The sequence below is a fragment of the Danio rerio genome, chromosome 2 (assembly GCF_052040795.2).
Source record: "Danio rerio strain M-AB ecotype USA chromosome 2, GRCz13ab, whole genome shotgun sequence".
NCBI classification, from domain to species: domain Eukaryota; kingdom Metazoa; phylum Chordata; class Actinopteri; order Cypriniformes; family Danionidae; genus Danio; species Danio rerio.
This window is the reverse complement of record NC_141022.1, coordinates 35,375,361-35,396,653: the sequence shown is the minus strand read 5'-3', so window position 1 is coordinate 35,396,653 and position 21,293 is coordinate 35,375,361. Positions and strand designations below refer to the sequence as shown.

The window sequence follows — 21,293 nt, the reverse complement described above, 5'->3', positions numbered from 1 at the left end:
ACACAATGTCTTCAATGCAATAGAAGTTTGCCAAGGCAGTAGACTAATGTCACTCTCACAAAGGCCCATCATCTTGCTTCAGAAGCAGAAACCTAACTTAAGCCAGGCAGAAACAAGGGTTGCACCATACTTAAATTGGGAACCCATCGATACTGAAGTTTTAAAAACATCCATTTCCTGCTAACATTTAAGCACTATTGAGCGCGTTCTTAAACATCGCTGATTCTGTTGAGCACGTAAAGACAATGGGAAATCAGCGCCATTTAAGAACTTGCTAAACAGCGCTTGAATGTTAGCGGGAAATGAACGTTTTTAAAACTTCAGTATCGATGGGTACCGAATACCAGTATACCCTAACAGAAACAAAGCACTGCAGTGAAGAAAATCAACAACAGGAGCGTGCATGTGATGAGGGTTTCATAACATGCAACTAAAACAGCAAAAGCAGAACTAAATAACCTAGTGCTATCAGATATCGTTGAGGCTGAAAATAAATACCACAGACAAAAGCAACAGGTAAATGCTTCAAACATAAGCTTTCTGTATGTGCATGTCTTGTCACATCTTAAAATATGGTGTCTGCATGGGCTGGTATAAGATTCTGACGGTTATTATAAATAACCTTGGATAAAAATATCAGTTTTATGATATTGTGAATACTGCTCCAATATATGCTCTATTAAATGTCTGGGTAAATAACTAAAACTTTTTCCCTTTGAACACAATATTCTTTATATTAGGAAACATTTAAAAATATTTGGGATCAATAAACATGTCAGACTAAATAATTAAAATGAATTATTCACTTCTGCTGCTGTTACTAGTTTCAAAAACACTGATTTCCTCACAAATTAAAGCAGCATCTTTGAAAATCTTTTCTGTTGGAAATGATGTTGCCCTAAAACTGTAAAAAAAAAAAAAAAAAAAATCTTACATATAACTTAGGAACGCTATAGCAAAAAATGTTGCTAGTTTTACAACTTAGTTTTTTCCAAACCACGATTATATTGTGCTGGATAAGCCCCTGCTAGGCGCTAATTTAGGTCTCCCAAATGAAGTTCCAATTTCTGAAGTGCAAACACACCAAAAGGTAAACACTTCTGGCAAGATTGTAGTTCCAGGAATTGTATACAAAAAATAAAAATAAAAATGAAGCATTCCCAATGTATTATCAAGTCCCACTGGTAGTAATCTTGTTCGCCTGTACCTTGTTGTATTTTTGACTGCCAATGTTCAGGTAGACTTGTATTTTAAGAATAACCAAGAACCATGGTTTCAGCAAAAAACAAAAAGTAATCTCTGATCTGATCTGATGACCTCAGGGTGCTTGAATGAATTGCAAATTTTCATTTTGGGGAACTACCACTAAAGAAAAAAAAGTCTAGCTGAATAATGCATAAACCAGAAGTTACAAAACATAGCAATAAGCACAATATTTGGACCTTTGTTTCCATTTTGTCTGCTAATCTGTAAAACGATATGAACTTTCACTGTTCTGAATGATTTCTAAGACTTCTAAGTAGTGGAGTTGGAATTACATCAAGGGATTAGCTCAGAAGATCTGAAAAGAGAGCTGATTTCATAACTTTCTTTTAAATATCTGCTTTTTTTAAGGGACCTACTCAGAAGAGTCTCCATGGACTCTTGGTGTATTTGAATGCACAAGGATCTCCCTCAACTTTAACATAATGCAGAAAGCTGGATGATGGCCAAGACAGCAGCAATATCAGTTCTAAGGATGCTTGGAAGAATTCAAGCGCCAAAAATGTCATAAGGACATGTGGGTCTATGACACGTGGCTGAAACAGGACTCCCAAAAGCATAAAAAAAAGTTTGATTCCAAGAACGCTCATGGAAGAAATCCTCAAGTCTGCATTCCAAGAAAAGTCTGCATAGGACAGCTGAGGCAGTCAGCCTGTGAAAATGTACATGGAAGGAAGGACAGATTCATCATGCAGCACGATGTGAGCTCAACATGAAACGGATTCCACACCTGCAGTAGATGACTCCAAATAAGTTCCCTCTTCACTGGAAAAGCCAAAGTCATGTCAGCTGTTTGAGAATGACGCCTGCTGTATTAAAATCATAACACGTGCCAGATGCTTTCTTAATCATTTTTGAAGCACTTAGCTCTTCCTTTTAGATTTGACTCATATACAGACTAATTGAAAAACAGAGACACGGGCTTGCATGAGTCAAGTTGAATCAGTCCTCAAGGCACAGTAATGAACAGAGCTCGTTTCTCCTTTTCAAGCCACAAAATCAAATAAAAGTCATTACAGATGAAGCTCTGGCAGACACAGCATTCTGTGATATCCACATTTAAAGAAAACCTCAAATATAGCTTATATTCAACTAAGGATCTCATTTGAAGGCGATTCAAGAAGGAAAATACACTATGAAATTTGCTTTCAGGTACTTGCTCAGATGAACCCAACTCCACCAATTACAATTAGTAACCCATAATAATCTGAAACACAGTAAACCTACTTACAGAACTATTAGATTCATAATTATGTTTACACTACCTTACAAAAGTCTTGTCACCTATTCAAGTTTTAGGAACAACAAATAATAACTTGACTTCATCATTTGATATCAGAAGTGGCTCATGAAAGGCGAAGGCCTCTAGATTACACTTATTTTACCACAATAAAATATGCTCATGCCTTGATTTTTGATTATTTAATTAGGACAGCAAGGTCTGACTTTTAGACTAAAGTCTTGTCATTTAACAGAAATACTGTACAGTACAGACAGTAAAATATAAAGTCATGGTGCAGTGAAAAAAAGAAATAATATTGTGTATGACTCCCATGAGCTTGGACGACTGCAAGCATACATCTCTGCAGTAACTTTAATAACTTAATAATAAAGTCATCTGGAATAGCAAAGAAAGCATTCTTGCAGGACATTTCCTCCAGCGCAGGTTAAGAGGAAATAGAGGAAAATGTTTGGCCAGCTGTCAGCCTAAACTGCTGTTTTGTATTGCCTTGTAGTTTATTGTTTTAACACCCTCATTGTGTCACTTTTGTGCCACGGGGGGGAAAGAATGACTAATCACCAAACCGATGCAAGAACCTGTATTTAGGATTACATTTCAAAAAGACTCCCTCTATATACTTACAACACACTTAGACTCTGCAGATAAACTCTTGGGTAAATGTATTAGTGAGTCAAGCATGCACTCATGTCACTGCAAGCTCTTGACCTTTGGCCGCTGAGAAAGCACTTCACTGCTCTTTTCTTACACCAAGATCTGTAGAGGCATCTGCTCAGCACCATTACATCATAAGACTCAAGAGGGCATTAGCACTGCCGTAGTAGAGCATGTCATCTCCAACTACTGTCCCATCTGTTCTGGAAAGCTCCCTGCCAGTTAAACTAACACTTTCCAAACTCTCTCGCCCTTCACCACAGGACATCTAGGTAAATCAAGCCAAGAGACACTCATTCTTGTTTAGCACACTTCTCAAGATGTTCATCAACAAAACTACTAAAAATACTTCAAGCTTAATGGTAGACCTAAGTTATATCAGTTATTAGTCTACAAAACCTATTGTTAGGTATGTTTTTAGTTAACTTAAATTAGACGCAACAAAAATATGAGATGAACAATGTAAATATTGAATTAAAATTAGGTCAACTAAGTTTCCCAACAAAAAAATTTAAAATTTTAATTGATTGATTTCAGACTTTAAATTTCGATGTATTAAAATACCACAAAGCATTAATATAGGTCATTAATCTGAAAGCATTTGAACTTAGAGATAGTTCACCTAAAAATGAAAAGCATCTCATCATTTCCTCAATCTTCACTTCAAAATTCATTACAGTTACTTTCTTCAGTTGAACCAAGCAGCAACATCCCACTTTCCCTTGTATAGCTAATATGGAAGCAACTGAAATTTCAATTCATTGAAATTCTGCTAGGTCTGGCTCTAAAATAGAGCAGATGTTACCCCAATGTTAAAAGTGGCAACTTTATAGAAGAAAAAAAATTGTTTACAGCCTGGTACAAACAATTATTTTGATGTAAATAGCCAATATATCCCTTCAAGACAACTGTGAGAAGGGTGATTATATTTTATAACTTATCTGTTTCATTGAGTTATATTAAGTCTGCATAATTACGGGCGGGGCCACTTAAGTGACAGCTAGGTCTGACTAGTTGCTGTCATGTCACATCAGCTGATTTCGGCTGATTAGCCACTGAACTCAGCATATACATCATATTTTTGTTTTGTGTTATGTGGCTTTACACAGTCAACTGCCTTTTGGAATTACTTTCTAAAATTATCAGACAATATGGCATGCTGTGTGCTTATTTATTGTTTTCACAAACCATTCAAGTTGCCTCCATTTTCCAGGTGAATGAAATTCTATACTTGTATGCCTCTCTATAAATGTATTTGATTTAAGATAATTTATCATTTCAAATTTTCTTTAGACCTGTAAAGCACCCCAGAATCTGACAGATTGATTAGCTGTAGGTTATAGAACAGTCATATGAAGCAGTGTCATACAGTTTTATGCCTGGACTTCATCATTAGCCTTGCATTTACTAACACAAATACTATTTGAAATATTTGAAAGTAATTTGCACTTTCCTCCTTTAGAAAAACGTCATAAGAACAATGCTTAGTGGCTCAATTTATTAAAACAATGTTTTTTTAAATGATCAAACACTTTTTATACATTATACAACCTAGCAGAAGTGGTCAGAACACAAACATGCCGCAGGTAGTAAAGTATTAAGCGTTTCTCCCAAAGAAAAGCCAGTCTAAGCAAAATACTATCCGGCAGCTGTAGCATCACTGACGCTCCATCTCTTCTCCCCTTTTTTGATAACCCCTGGTCGGCACAATGACACGCAAACAAAATGGCGACAGTTGGCTACGCCTACTTGTAGCTTCATTTGCACTCTTAAATAACCAATAGGGTACAGTATATGCAGAGCTAGTGTTTCTTCCCATACCGAAAAACTTCCGATGAACAGTTTATGTGACTCTTTCAATTTTATACAGATCCTTTTACAGCATCTATGTTGTTGAAGCATAAAACGAGATGAAAAGCCGTTTACGTGCACGCGCCTGTCAGGATCAGCAGGCTAGTGCAGAAATGCCATTGGAAATACTAGAGTAAAATAAATGTAAATAGTTTTAAGACCTGGCACAGAAAAATGTGATTTAATGCAGTGCTTCTTGTACACTTTATAGCTTATATCATTTATGCAGTGAAGATTGTTGATTTTTAAAGAAAATATACCTTAAATGCATAAATTTTGTAATGGCATACAGTTAATAGGAAGCGTTTTACCCAGGTTACTGACAAAAAAAGTCCATCTGCATGCTTCTGCATGTACCCTGTGACGTCACAGATACTGCGTCCATATCTTTTACATTCTACGAGTTGAACAAACAAAAAAACAATATTCTTCATAATATATTTTTTGTGTGTTCAGAAGTAGAAAATAAATGTATAAATAAAGCGTAAAACCACATGAGGCAAGGTAAATGAGGTAATTTAATTTTTTTGGGTGAACTATCCATTTAATATTGACTGACCAAAAAAAGAGAAAAAGACTTATTTCCTTAGTATTATTTATTGGTTGCTTAAATGTATTCAGATGTAATTCAAGAACAAAGAGTGAGCTTAGATTATAAACCAAAAGATTCTTTCCATATTAAGTTTCACAACTGTTGTGTGGCTTCTGTTTACCTCATCCAATCAGCGCACACTATGAGCTCAACTGAATAATTCATTGTGTTTGGCTGCGATATGTCTATACATCCTAGCATGTGTGTGTGTGTGTGTGTGTGTCAGGAGAACATGATACTCCTAACAAACACACAAAAGCAACACCACCACACTAGAATATGAGCACTGACATAACACACAACCCACAGAGGACACATTGCAGAACTCACTCGGTCCACATTAGAGCATGGTTTTAATAGCTAGGTATAAACTAACAAAAGGAAATAAGACTATATAAAATATATGACTAACATCCAATTAAGCATGTGTCAAAGCCAAGGGAGATATGCTGGAGAGGGGGTGATGGGGCACTTTAAATAGCAGGAACCAATGGTGATCGTATCGTATTCTCCAGATGGCTTACTATCTCCTCTCCTTTACACAGAGGCCGGCCGGAGCAATTCTAACCTCCCCGGGGACATACAGGGCTTGTGCGGAAGAGCCCAAGTCATTGAGTCCTCAACTACTCATCCCATAACATGAAAGGGAAGACCACTCACTTTGCCACAGCTTTAGTCAGCCATGACGAACAAACCTGGACTCTAGGAATTGCTATCTGATCCATAAAATGCCAGTAAAAGCCTGAGAGATAAAATATGTGCCATCTGATCACATCCTGCCTTCAAGGAATGCTTCAGCATTAACTAGTTTGATCACCTAGGTTTTCACAACGAGCTAAAATGTGATAGAGAAATCATTTTTATGACAGGGCAAGGTGTAAATGTGAGTGCAAGACATTTATAACAAGAACTAAAGGTCAAATGTGTAATAGTTCCTTTTATCTCAGTTTATTGGAAAGAGAAACATTAAGAAAGCCATTCACAGGTCATGAGATCAGGTCTGTTTGTCTGAATGATGAGAGTGAGAAAGAGATGGCAGGAGATTTGGAAAAGCCTGTCTGAAACAATTATAATTATTTATTTGGTATTTTCATAAATCCAAAATGACCTTAGGATCTATTTGCCCAATTCAATATGTGAGATCATTTTGATTTCCGAACAAGTCAGTGTCGGTAGACAAATCAAGACAGTACAGACAGAAGCTTGCTTTAATATTTAGTCTTAATAGCTGGGCAATTCAAAACATGTTTAGAACCGTACTTTTTTATTCCAGATGACTGAAATAATAAAGATATTTAAAAAGTACTGCTTTGTGTACAGTTTGTATATCTGCAGTTGTAGTTTTATTTTTCATGGAACATAGAACAATGCCCAATGAATGATACATCAAGCTAATTTCATCCACAAATGTTTGATTAACCTTTTTTTGACATGATCAAGTGCTTTTAGTCTGAGACCCAGCTGATATGTGGAGGCCATGGAGAGAGTTTTTGTCATTGCAGTTCTATGAAATCATCTTGGTGTGCCATGGTGAAAATGCCAAAATTTTACTTGTATCTTTAATGACATCAATGATTCCATAAAGAACCGCACTCAGGGCTGCACGATTCCAGCTAAAATGAGAATCACGATTTGTTTTTTTGCTTAAAATCAAGATTAGGATTTACTCACGATTCTGTAGATGCAAAATAAGGTTAATATTATGTGTAGGCTATTCTTATTGTTAATTCTCAAACATAAGGCCTATAATATTAGGCCTATGTGTAGGTCTACTGTTGGTCAAAATACTCAATTTTATATAGACTTGGAACGGTGGACTTGAACAGACTTTCAATATATCCTGCTTGTTAATTCACAGTAAAGTGATGGCATCAGAATACAACTATTCATAATTCTAAAGTTAAATTATCATATTTGATACGTGCTTTTCATTTATCATTGAGAACATTATTAGATAATTTTGTCACTGGTAAATAGAGACATTTCCTATTTGCATTATTTTCAACATTATATAGGCTAGAGTAGTTATACTGACAAAGTAAATATTTATTTTCATGCACAACAAATGTGTTAGCTATGAAAGAGAAACATGTCAAAGTCTTGGCGTAATCATAACAGTAAAATGCATTATGACCATTTAAATTATGTGCGCACCATTTACACTTTCACTTCCAAGTCCGGCTCATGGCTGCAGTCAATGTTAGAAAAAAAACATGCAGATGCGAATCATACCTCCCGCACTGCCTTTCAAATGAACGCTCTGTGCAACAAATTAAACATTATTAGATGTTATTCACAGCCTATGCAGGTTCTGTTGATTGAAGTAGGCATAATTGGCGTGCACGCACGCGTTCTCGGCAGTAAACAAACAGCTTGCGGTCAGCTCACAAGTGGTTTTGCAGCTAAATCCATAGACATCCATAGAAACCTTCAACATGGGCTCATTGAAAATGCATGTCACAGCCTACATTTTTCTGAAACTGCAAATAAATACTTTAAAATGTGTTTGACTACAGTTTTTAGTTCAAATGAACACTACATGGCAGTATGACGCCAACAAGTTGTTCCTTTTCACACTAATTATATTACAGGGACATATTATCAACATTTATGCACAACACCAATTAAATAATTCTACAAAACAACTTATTGATGTCCATAGTTTGCAATTGAATACATTTACCTCACAGTAACTTCATATGAACAACTTTTCTGTGTTGTACTTGTGATGCAGAGCATTCGGGTTTGAGTCACAGTTCCAGAACAGCGATAAAAGCTATGTGAAATCAAGGTAAAGCTATGTGACCACAGTGCACTTTTCGCTTATGTTTGCTTTTAAAAACACTATTGGTTGGATTTGGGTCAGTGGTTTGTTTATTAATCTGAACAACAAGCCTCACCTTCTCATGGATGTGCACAAAACGGAAATACAAAAATGTAACCCCAAGTAACACATTTAAGATTTGCAAAAATCATCACAGTGCCATAGAGGACTTTTCAACTGAAACGTGCAACAAAACGTACCCGGCACAACATATCGCAAAAATGTAGGCTGAACATTTTAAATGAGCCTGGTTGAAAAACATATTTCCACATTAGGCATGGGACGATAACTGTTTTCAAAGTATACTGTGGTTTGCTGTCAAGGTTTTAAAACTGCTAAATTTTTCTGTTAAGGTATGTGAAAAGATATCCAAAGACACCATTTTAAATTGTAAAGAAATCTGTGTTTTTGAAACTAAAAGAAGACTGCAGAAGTCAATGATTCATTTGAATTACTGAGCCTGACATGTTTACTGCTCCAAAACATTTTAAATGTCTCTAAATAAATATATTGTGCTCAAAAGGGAAAAAAGATTTCGTTTTTTTACAAAGACATTTAAAAAGAATATGGTTTAGAGCAGTAATCACAATATGGTGAAACCGTGATATTTTTATCCAAGGTTATCATACCATCAGCATCATATACCCATGCCTATCCCACATATGATTATATGTTTTTATCTACATCATTATATCTTTCAGGTGAAAGCACAAATAACTGAAAGGTACTTTAGTGATTCTAAAAGTTCTTCTACGGCATTGCTTCAAACCGCCTATTCAAGTTCGTTTTGAAACATCAGAGGGGACTTATATGAATAGACTATCAATAGAGTTTGTGTTTCTCTGCCCTCAGACAGATCCTCTTTGGATCAAGACTTTCACCTGAGAACCACAGAACTAGGTGATGGGTGAGCAAGAGCAATATGATAGGACAACTCAGGTCTCTGACATCTTTTACAAACCACGTAACATAACAGCTGAGCACTTGGATAAATATCGCAACCTCTTATGGAAGCTGCTACTGAAGATTATGTTTCATATCATTCCCTAAAGAGCCACTGGATGCAGCAGTAATAGAGACAGAACGAGAGAGAGAGAGCAGAGCTGCTTCTCTCAGTATCTGGGAAGCTGCCAGTGCCCCCAATGAACCCCAGTGTGAGGACAGGATGAGACTCGGTGACATTAGCACCATGTCAGCCTCACACTCATCTTTTAAACACTCAGTGCTAAGAGCCAAAAACTGGGCTGACCGCAACAGACAATTACAACTCACTCACCCCAAAGGGCACAGAGTTTAAATAAAGATTTCTCTGGGATTTATTTTTGAGATAAATACGCAGTCTCTGGTTATGTAAATGAAAGAGAACATGAGTTCAGCCTATGGCCGAGTGATCAACATAACCGTAGCCTGATCTTCACAACAGATCATGAGGTTTCCATTATGATGTCACAACAGACGTCCTACTGGACGTTCTACTGGAGAAAACAAAGTCACCTACATCCTGGATGATCTGAGGGTGAGGAAATAAAAAGCAAATTTTTAACCTTTACCTTAAATTAAAACCTTTACTTTTTTATATATTTGAATCCTTTGGGCATATTCAGTCTATGAGCAAGCAAACATTGTTCCTTAATTCTATGATGTGTCATTTAATAAAAGTCATTAGCCTCCCATATACACATCTACAATATTATTCATACATTACATCTTTTTTTATGAGCTTACTTTACCGAACCGTGTCACTTTTCAGTCTGAATTCAGTATCATTCAATACTAGCTATTGCCAGGCCAGGTCAGGGTTTCAGCTTATTAAAAAAAATTCTATATCACGACATCCATTCAACAGCAGGAAATCCATTTACAAGGCTATATAATGGGATCTGACAGAAATGTATGTAATGCTCTAAACCAGTGGTGACCAACCTCTGGGCAGCGGACAGGTACTGGTCCGTGAATCAATTAGTACTGGGCTGCATTAGAAATCATTCATTTTTTCTGTTTTATTTATTGTCTGAGTTTGAACAATCTTTTATTTTGAAAAATCTTTTATTTTGAAAAATGACCGCATTCTCTCGATTGCATTTCGGTCACTTGAGCGCCAAAATTTAACCCACAAGCAGCAAAATGGAGTATGAAACAGACATCTTTGGAAAGTTTCTTTGAGACGTGGAAAAGGCCCTGTAAAGGAACCATAAACTGCCAAAGATAAGATCCGCAACCTATTTGTCAACAAATCAGATGAATCGAGCATGTCTGTGCAAGAAGAAAACCAACTGCTGGAGATCGCACACGACAGTAACCGTTCACTAAGGGTGTCACGATTCTCCAAATCCTCGATTCGGTTACATTTTCGATTCTTAAGTCACGATTCGATTCAATTTTCGATTATGAATACTTAATTAATTAATAATGAATTAATTATTTGTAGCCTAACGTTTAAACTACCTGACCTGTATGGTCTTTGTTTTACCCATAAACAAATCATACAGTAAATGAATAAAGGCAAGTTACACACATAATTACCACCTGTCAATAACTTTTTTCTTGTAAATAGGCAGTGATTTGTGTCGTTATTATGGCATCGGTAAAAAAAGGTGCACAACCAACAGGAACCAGCCAACAGTATCTGAGGTGTTTGCTATAATGACTAAGTACTAGTGTGAAAGTAAAAGATTGAAGCAGTCTTAACTAGGTTAATTAGGTTAACCAGGCAGGCTAGGGTAATTAGGCAAGTTATTGTATAACGATGGTTTGTTCTGGAGACAGTCTGAAAAACAATTAGCTTAAGGGGCTAATAAATTTGACCTTAAAATGGTTCATAAAAAAAAATTAAGAACTGCTTTTATTCTAGCCAAAATAAAACAAATAAGACTTTGTTCAGAGGAAAAAATATTATCAGACATACTATCAACATTTGCGTGCTCTGTTAAACATCATATAGGAAATATTTTAAAAAGAAAAAAACAAAGGGGGGCTAATAATTCTGACTTTCACTGTATATATATATATTTACAGTATTTTTTTAATGTTTTTAAGAAAACTTATTCAGTTCATCAAGGCTACATTTATTAAATGTAAAAAATGTTAAATTATTAAATATTTATCAAAAATTTAAATAACTGCTTTGTTATTGTATGTAGTTTCAAATAAAATTATTACTCCAGACATTATTGCTTTTATTACTATTACCATTAATAAATATAATAATAATTAATTTTAGTGATTTCTGAAGCATCAAGTGACTGGAGTAATGAAGCTAAAATTTCATCTTTAAAATCACTGGAATAAATGAATAAATTAAATGATAAACTACTTTTGAACAGTTATTTTATAGTGCAACATTTCATAATTTGTATTTATGATGAAATAATTGCAGCCTTGTTGAGCAGAAGAATCAATGTAAATCAATGTAAATCTTTCTTTCGAGCTGTCAGTGTGGAAATGAACAAAACAACAGGCCTAATACAACATATTATACGATTAAAATATGGAAAAATTAAGAGATAGTAATTTCAGTCAATTTTCCTGACGGATAAACCGAGATCAGGCTGGATAAACAGCTCTCGGTAATATTTCAGCATGCTTTCACTTTCGCATTTACCAGTAATAATGACATCTCGCCCTGCTCATCATTCTCTCTTCATATAGCCGTATATATGGCTATTACACGATCATCATACACTGTGATATAGCCTGGGTCGTTAATTCGTTGCATTGTTTTCTCACTACAATCGATCCGCTCAATAGGGCAGAGACTGTCTCATTCAGGCGATCTCGGACTGATTGATTTGGCGCGGATGCGAGCGCAACTGCTGGATATATGCCAAACAAACGATCTGTCAGGCATCAAGGCAGCACTATACACTGACCCGAGCGTCTCGCACGCTGGCCCCGGGCTATCGGGCAGTCCTTATTGTCGAGCCCTGAAGGTTTAAGCTCTGTCGATGGGTCTCCTGCGTCTGCACAGTTCAATGAGCACTTCAACAAGCGTGTTTTTTCCCGCTTGGCAAGCCAAGCTGACGTGACAAGGGGGCGTGGCAGCATCGACGATTCTATTTTTTGATTCGATAATCGAAATTGAGCATAAATTTCGATCGATTTCGATTAAAAATCGAAATCGTGACACCCTTACCGTTCACATATTATGTCTCATCACGCCTTCATTGAAAATAACAAACTTGCGTACGGAAAAGATGCGATATGTGAATGGCCGCTGTCATTTGCAATTTCCAGCGGTGCAACGTGCTCACGCCCTCCAGGTGCATCCATTCTTAAAACATCTTCAGAATGCTGTGAGAGTACCTTACGTCACGTGTCAAGAACTGACCCATCAGCTTCATATTTTGTATATAATATACACGTTTTGGTACACTAATTATCTCAGACAAACACAGCAGTGATTTTTATTTTCTCCATGAATAAAACTTGTATGAGAGTTGCAGCAATGTTTTGTCAGCTTGTCATCATCTGAGAAAACAGTTGATGGTCAATCAGTTGATAGCAATCTACCTGAGGGTTTGGCAATGTTGACCAATTTGTCATCATACAATGTCTAATGTAAAACATTACAATGACGATGGCATAATAATCGTAGGCGAAGGTGAATTCATTATTTATGAATATTTAATAAATTCATAACACATTCCTTATTTGTAGCCTACCTTTTCAACTATCTGACCCGTATGGTCTTTGTTTTACACATAACTAAATCATAAATAAAGTGAAATGAAGTGCACTGTTCTATGGGGTTTTGGCTCTATGAGCCGTTAGTACAATACTAGGTAGAAATGCTGTAAAAATCCATCTTTGCCTCTCTCTCTCACTTTGGACATTTGACCCGTTGTCGTGTTGATAAGACAATTTTTTCTCTGCTCTTGGCTGTTAAAGCAATAAGCGTGCCTGAGGTGCAAGTTTTCTCTATTGTGTCTGTTATGGATCACTTGTGATAACCGCATATTATGTGATTATGTGCACATACATTATAACTGCGGCTTCTTCCCGAGTCACTCATTGGTGAATAGCGATTCCATTTCTAAAGCCAAGCGCAGCCCTTTCTGTTGAGTGGGTGAAGACAATGACCAATCATAGGGGTGTAAGACCTCGCTTGACAGTGCTCAAAAAGCAAGAGGCATATATTAACATTAGTTATTATATTTATTATATTTAATATTTACATTAGTTTATTTGCTATAAACGCCTATCCATTCTTCTGTGCATGTATTAGAGTTTTGTTTGATACAATCAATTAGTGTTTTTTTTGAGCAGGTCAAATAAAGGTACAGTTCATACATCTCACTGCAGGTATTAAAGGACAAAATTGTATTACAAATAATAAATAAATATTGATATATTTATAGATTTTGATTAAAAAAATTCTTGTGTTGTCAAGAAAAAACATAATTGTGTAAGGAAAGCATCATTAATGCACCGAGATATCGAATTGAACCGAATCAATGGCATGATAATCGTAACCAAACTGTGAGACCAGTTTGGTTCACACCCCTACTATCGGCCATCAGCGATGGCATTGTCCATCCACCCAACCCTAATTTACGTACACGACCCCCTGACCACAATAATATTGTCAAGCTTTGACTGGTCCACAGTGATAAAAAGGTTGGGACCATTGCCCTAAACCCAACTGTAAACACTAACTTGGGCTTCCATATGGGAGAAGAACCTGCCAGCTCTGTTTCTGGATCATTAACTTCAACAAAGTGCCATCCCGCGCATTCAGATCAACATTCGTGCTCATCTAATCAAAACCAATTCAGCCATGTTGCTGGAGCAATCATTTCTGCATGCTCCACCAGCTGCTACATCTCCCCAGGTGCATTTGAATCCATGCTTCATGACCAATGAATAATGAAGTCAGCAGTATACTTTATATGGGAGACAAATGATATGTCAACAGTCTTGAGGGTGTGGTGTATTTTAGACCTTCCCAGCGTATATGGACATGCACTGGACCTGAGGTCAACACAGATGACCTGTGGCAGCAGGCAGCATGCTACAGATATCATTCTAAACAGGAAAATTCAGTTGCATTAAAAAGGTGGCCCATGCATGGAGCACTCAATCACAATGACCGCTCAACTGCAACACAACTGACTGAAATCTAAGCTCTGTGATTGAGTCAAATCTACTCTCGGGGGACATGTTAAAGCTATGGAACAGCTTTGAAAAGGAATTCATTTGTATGATGCACCTGCAATAGTGATGCATTGAAAGGGTCAGCAAATCTAAAGACCAATGGAATTGCATCCTAAAAAAGAAAAAAAAGTGTCACGTCATTAAAAACTTCTATCTTTGGAGAGCTTAAGCTGCCTTTTCCCCACATAATCAATCTCAATTAACACTTAATTGAAGACTCGTGTTCTTCGGAAGGTCTGGACTCCATCGCAGCTTTCATTATTCCAAGACTGGCCATAACATGAGGATACCTGACTGACATGTAAAGCAACAATCATAGTTTGTTTTGTTCACCCTCAAGCTTTGGGAGCATGAAAGACCAGTGTGCAACAATCATTCATCCATTCAAGAATGTCGTTTTCAGTCAACAAAGTCCAGGCACACAAACTTTTGAATAGCCAGCGTTTAACTGATCCTGATGAGGCACTCATTGTCTCAACTGTAAACACAACAGCTTAATTCTTCCATCAGTTGGTTTTGCATCTCACAAAGATTTTGTTTTGGGTTTGGCATTACAAGAACTTTTTTTCCAGGTAAAGAATGCAACACACCTTCTAAAAATCCTGTAGAATTCAACCAATGAGATGATGGATCTCAACTTCTGAAGTTGCATTTTGTGTAAAGACACGAGTAGGGTCAGACAGAATCTAGGGACATTTTTTGCAATCTCTCCTGAGAATTTTGTTTAAAAAATGTGCGGATTTATGCAGAATGGATTTAGGAGTATCCTAACTAAAAACTTTTTATATGAAATAAAAAAATACATTTTTAACTTTTATTGAATGTTTACAATGCAAATCCAACTAGATACACTTATTTGGTAAACAAAGACATCTAGCTAATGGTCATAACATGAGGGTGAGACTAATCAACAACCGGATCAAAATAAAAACTTTATGAAAGGTAAAGTATTTCTCTGTGTTATTAGTATTATAAACCATGTTGAGGAATGTAAACAAAAACCATGGTCACAATGCATTTCCTGTTTTACATTTTTAAGTTCTATAGCATCCGAGAATCTAAAAAGAGCCACGCATTGATAAATAATGTTATGTTAGCTGCTTTAACATTAAGTTATGATTAAATTGTCTCTAGTTACAGTTATGAAATAGTTTGATAAGCAGGAAATGTTCATGGGCCAATGATTATCATCACATTGAAATGGTCTTCTTATTCAATCCCCTACAGAAGTAACATGTAGACCACGACAAGCCTCCAAATTGTAAATCTCTTACAGGGGAGTCCTAAATCCAATGATAGCCTGAGAGGCTCAGAATATTATTTATGAACTCTGTCAACACACTTACTGAGGGATGACAGGCACCGCTTACACAGTGACAATGACGAGGTCTACAAGTTAAGAATAAATGATCAAACCTGACTACACTTTATGTGACTGGAAACGTCTTTTAATTTTTTCATACCATAGAATTCTCAATGAACCTACTTGACTTGCATTAAAAAACTGGCATGTATAAAATATAAGTATTACTTAAAAGCAAGAAAACATTTCTATTAGCATAACCACCTATAACTGAGGCTAATATGTTTCTTCTAATGGAATATAAAAATATGTGCACTGCAACGTTAGTATCATTTATAACCAGCTCTAGAAGAAGCTTTAAACAAATCCCATGTGAAGTCTGTAATGTTTTCGATGGTTAACACCAAAACTGTTACAATAAGTCACATCATTGAGGTAAAGTTGGTTTTATATTCGCACATTTGGGTTTTGTCCTTAATATAATTTCAGAAAAGCATTCTTTGCAGTGTCTAAATGGTGGACTCATATTAGCAACCAATAACTATTAAATTACAACTGTTCACAGTCGAATATGGAGCTAATGTTGTTTTGTAGTCTGAATACATAGACGAAAAGTTGGTTTTATATTCACACATTCGGACTTTCCCCTTAATAATATAATTTATTTGAAGTATTATTTGCAAACTCTAAATAGCGAAATCATATTAGCACTCAATGACTATCAAAGTACAACATTGTTCACAGTCAAATAAACAGTGTTAATGTTGTTTTCAAGCCACACTTGCATGCTAATTCCTATCGAATATTCAAAGTAACATGGCAAACAATATAGAGACTTCTAAATGAACGAATGTGGGAATATAAAACCAACTTTACCTCTATTCTGAATACTTGCATGTGATTTCATACCGAATATTCAAAGTACCATGGTAAACAATATAGTGAGCTTGTCACAAGTTGTCACTTAACAAAGGTGCAAATATAAAACTAACTAACTTATACCTCAATAGTCACATCGAGATTGTACTAACAAAACATTTCATTGAAGGGAAGGAGACATCATTTCATGTTTTGTAGTATTAAATCACGAAGCAAAGCTATGCCAAATCAGAACAATAAATCACTGCTCATAAACGTGCAAAGTTCAGAGCCCAAATTAATGTACAATAATATAATTAAATGCTAACAACAAACATTAAAAATGATATAAACTGAATAGTTTCGCGAATCTTTTCACACTTATTACAGCAGATGAAGCGGAATTAAATCTTTACACCTGTGGCACAAATCATGAGCACATTGTTTTGCTAAAGCTAAGATTTTGTTTCACAACAACTGGATACATCTTGAACGTGACAACGAAAAAAAAACAATCTTACCATTTTTGGACGCCTTGGGCGAGTCAGCTCACTTTCCAGGTGAAAAATGTTGCTAATTTCGTAATATTTTGCGAGCCACGGGCTACATTAGCCAGGCTGCTAAGTGAACGTCCTCTCTCCTCCATGTGCTCACAGCAGCACGCGCATCGTGGGCGCTTTGCATAGAGTCAGATCAGGGCTTGACGTCACCGTGCGACAACTTCATCTTTTATTACACAAAACACTTATAAACTAACTGGTGGTGCTTATGTATAAATATAAATCACATATTGTCGATTAAGTTTCATTAACTTGGTAATATTGATTGTAAACAACACTAATGACTGACACTAAAACTTTTTTCTTGACTGACAACCTGTCACTCACTGACAGAAAGCATTATCTAAAGCCAGAGTTCAATTATTTGGCTCCTTAGCACATTTCTTGAATCATTGCTACAAGTAGATCCAGGATCAATTATAAAAACATTTATTCACCATAATTAGTGTTACTGTAATGATAATCTTGGTACGCAGAATGAGAATACACCAATGCAAGCTGTCTGGTGCAATGGCAGACCCTCAAATGACATGACAGCAGACCAGTTTACTTATGTTACATGTTTATGCTCCACAGTTGTAATGAATTCAGTTGAGAATGTTGAAGTTATATGTGCTTTATATGTAAACACTGAGTGTATTTGATTGTGTCATACACCAAATATGAGTATCTTGAAAACAGTAAAGCGATTTGGAAAGTGTGCAAGAGAGAAATGACATCGTCATCCATCCTGGACTGTTTTCAAAAAATGTTCAGTGAACTTGTGATACCAAGTTAACAGGACCTAATTATATTGAAGTTTTAAACTGGTTGTGAAAGAGGAATGCAATGCATTCTACCAAACTCAAATTTAACATGTGCGAGTTGAAGGCGAGGCCAAGACTGAGCTGGTTTCCCTCTGGGATTTCATTTTGCAGCATGGTCTTCAAAACTGCTGCACTGAAGGGAAGGAGACATATTTTTGCCCAGCAGGTACACCAAAAGCAATATGAAAGATGATGTCTTTTAGGAAAGATGTAGTGAAGCAAGCAGTAACTTATTTCTACTAGATTATGCAGTTGGGTAAACGCCACTCACTGTGGATCTCAAAGTTGAATATGAGCCACAGCTGATAACAACAATATCAATATGTAGAAGTGCGATTCACCTCAAGTGAATTAAAGGTGAAAGCTTTGATGCTTATAATTGAGTAACTCTGACAAAAGCATTAGTCACTCCACAATGACAAACAGATGATGGTGTTGCCAAGATAAATGTAGAGCAAAACAAAGTCTTATGTACACTGAAATCTACCAGATCAATTAAGCATTACATCAGTGTATGACTGTGGTCTTTATGGATAACCTAATCCAAGACTTTGAAGAGGGTCATTATGATGACAGGAAAAAGCAAAAAGAAAGGAGTCCACAATGAAGACAGGATTAGTCAAAAAAACACAACTTTATAGAGAAACACATTTAAGAAATCAACAGAATCTTGAATACATATGTGCATTATGTACAAAACTTACAAAAAAGCATTAAGTTAAGGCCAACAGTAAAATGAAACCATAGACCATGTTAATACTAAAAAATAAAATTAAATACAAATAAATTCAACCTCTATCGCGTTCAAATTGAGGCAGTGTGAATTGTATAAATCAATGCAAGATTGCTCACTACTTTGCCACACCCTCGCCAGACCTTGTATCGACTCATGGCATAACCATACAAGGATGCATAAAACAAGTTCATAAATTAAGTCCAGGCAGCTTAAGAACAGCTCAACTGCTCGAGTCTCTGTTTCAAATGTTCACATTTCCTCCTCAACTGCTCCTTAAGTGAGATCAGTCTTTGTTCATCCTCCTGCATGCTCGCTATGCACTCCGTCGCCTTCTTCAGGATCACCACTTTGGCCGCTTTCTCGTTGTTCGCCACGTCAGGAATGACGTCCCTCAGCGCGAAGAAGCTCAGTTTGAGCTCGTTCCGCCGCTGCCGCTCGAGCACATTATGAGTCCTCCGCTTATCGTTATCCTCAGAGTCCGACGTCCTGGGACTCGCGCATTTTCGGTTATGGCTAATTTGTTTAAACACCCGGATGTGGCTCTCGAATTTAATCCGCTTGACTGCAGGCTGCTCATTCCGCGTGGACGGATGGGCGGCGTAGTTGTGTTGGTGAATGTTAACGTGACACCGCTTGAGGACGACCGGGCTTTGATGCGTTGCGTTCGCGTCAGACTTTTTCACCGACTTTCTCTTTTCCACCGTGACCACGTCAATTTCTTCCTCCTCTTCTTCATCTTCATCATCTTCGTCATCTGTTTGGGTTTAAAAGCAAAAAATGCGTCAATTTGACAACCTAGCGTAGAATAAAGTGCAGTGGGCGGGAGCGTCCCCTCACGCTGCAGTCCAGGATTAACGCTTTAACCGCCACCAACTTCATGAGTAAAATGCCAATTATGTCTCATACATTAAAAACCATACAACCATAAGCTGAACTACCAAGTTGGTAGTTCTGATAGGAGTTAAATAACACTCACCGGATTCGCTGTCACTACTGCTGCTGCTACTCCCACTGTTTGGCGGAGTATCCAGTGGAAGTGTTGTGGAAGCCGGCGTGGGCGCGGGTTTGCACGGCTTTGTGCTGTCCGTCAGTGGAAAGGGAAACACCACGGACGGGTCAATGCACTGGGAGGCAGGGGTGCTCATGTCCTGGAGGAAGCCGACAGACCGACAGATGTCCGCGGACTCGGTCCTGGATGACTCCTTCCTCGCCGCCTGGAGCGACGCTAATCTCTCCGACACCACCTTCTCCAGCTTAGCCGCTGCGGAGAAACCGCTCCACATACAGTCCTGAATGATAATCGATTTCAGAAACGACTGGGAGTAGTCCGCGTCACAAATAATGCTGTGGTTGACCACATCGTCCCCCAAAAACTCCGACACCATCTCGAGCTTGTCGGCTGTGGACGGGAAGGGGTCTGACAGGGAGGGTCGCCGGCTCGGGGAGAGCGGAGGGGTGGGCAGCAGTTCAAATTTCTTCCATATATCCTCACTGGGCGCCGGTGGCTGTCCGTGCTGATGGTTATAGAAATCCTCGTCCTCGTTGTCAAAATAGAAATAGGGCTGGTAGGAGTCGTAGTCGTAATCATAATTTTTACACTCCATACTTGAATTCAGCGGCATGGTGAGTGCCTGTGAAGAAGAAGGCATGGTTAAAGTCTCGCTCTTTAAATGTTAACACAAATGTTAATCATCCTAAACACAACTTCAATCAGTCGTCTCCTGGATTTACTAATGATGCGTCAGACAAGTCGCGTAAACTTATCTGAACCGCCAGATACAAGTAGGTAAATAAACAGAGCACTCACCGTAGCCGTGGTAAAAGCTGAATGAACACTGACAATATGGTCAGATGTCAGCGTGAGCGTGAACTATCAAGTGAAAGTAAGTCCAAAAGTGGGAGTGGGTCGCGCCGCTGAACCTGCGCACTTCTGCAGCACCCGTGCGGCTGCTTGTCATTTACTGCAAGATTTCGAACAGCTGCTCCCGCGGGTTTTAATACAACGGATTGTTATTCCTCCCCCTACTATTGATATCCATGCGCCGTTCCCGCCAAACGCTCACGGCGTAGAATGATGAACACAACGCCAGCTTTACTTATTAGCTATTTTATAAACCCATAACTTAATGACATAAGAGTATATATAAAGACATGAATGTAGCAATAAAGAAAAACGCTTTAAAAGACGAGCATGTTTAATAAAGACGAGTTATACATGGAACTACTTGTCATAGTGTTCTTCCGCGGGGCGGAGCTTTAGATGAAAACACCGCACACTGAGCTGTGCTTGACGATGATTCCGAGAATCCACGGAGTTGAGTCGGTACAACAACGCACACAGCACCTCTTATTTACACGGATACAAGCCCAACAGACAGCTCTGTCAAAAGGATGATGTAATGTATAATAATCACAATATAAATGTGACGAACAAAAGAAATGTAATGAATGGC

General features: G+C 37.5%; 1 protein-coding gene and 1 long non-coding RNA gene across 6 annotated transcripts in view; both read right to left on the bottom strand.

Moving 5' to 3' along the window:
• The window catches only part of si:ch211-139k8.2, a 76,178-nt gene extending 58,783 nt beyond the window's left edge, over positions 1–17,395 (bottom strand). For all 5 annotated transcript variants that reach the window (XR_015478691.1, XR_015478690.1, XR_015478688.1 and 2 more), the window contains exon 1: positions 17,260–17,395. This is a non-coding gene — a long non-coding RNA (si:ch211-139k8.2). The remainder of the gene's footprint in view (positions 1–17,259) is intronic.
• A 1,324-nt stretch (positions 17,396–18,719) lies between these two features.
• On the bottom strand, positions 18,720–20,810 carry mycb (MYC proto-oncogene, bHLH transcription factor b). Its single transcript, NM_200172.1, has 3 exons — positions 20,648–20,810; positions 19,817–20,471; positions 18,720–19,594 (listed from the first exon to the last, which is right to left on the bottom strand). Exons 2-3 carry the CDS (start codon positions 20,460–20,462, stop codon positions 19,050–19,052), a joined length of 1,191 nt encoding a protein of 396 aa, NP_956466.1. The 5' UTR covers positions 20,463–20,471; positions 20,648–20,810; the 3' UTR covers positions 18,720–19,049.
• Between the last annotated feature and the right edge of the window lie 483 nt (positions 20,811–21,293).

Excerpts from the sequence above, each read along its gene's own strand:
- mycb (NM_200172.1), bottom strand. The coding sequence starts at position 20,462 with ATGCCGCTGAATTCAAGTATGGAGTGTAAAAATTATGATTACGACTAC. Across the intron at positions 19,595-19,816 it reads CAGTAGTGACAGCGAATCCG|ATGACGAAGATGATGAAGAT; the intron begins GTGAGTGTTATT and ends AAACCCAAACAG.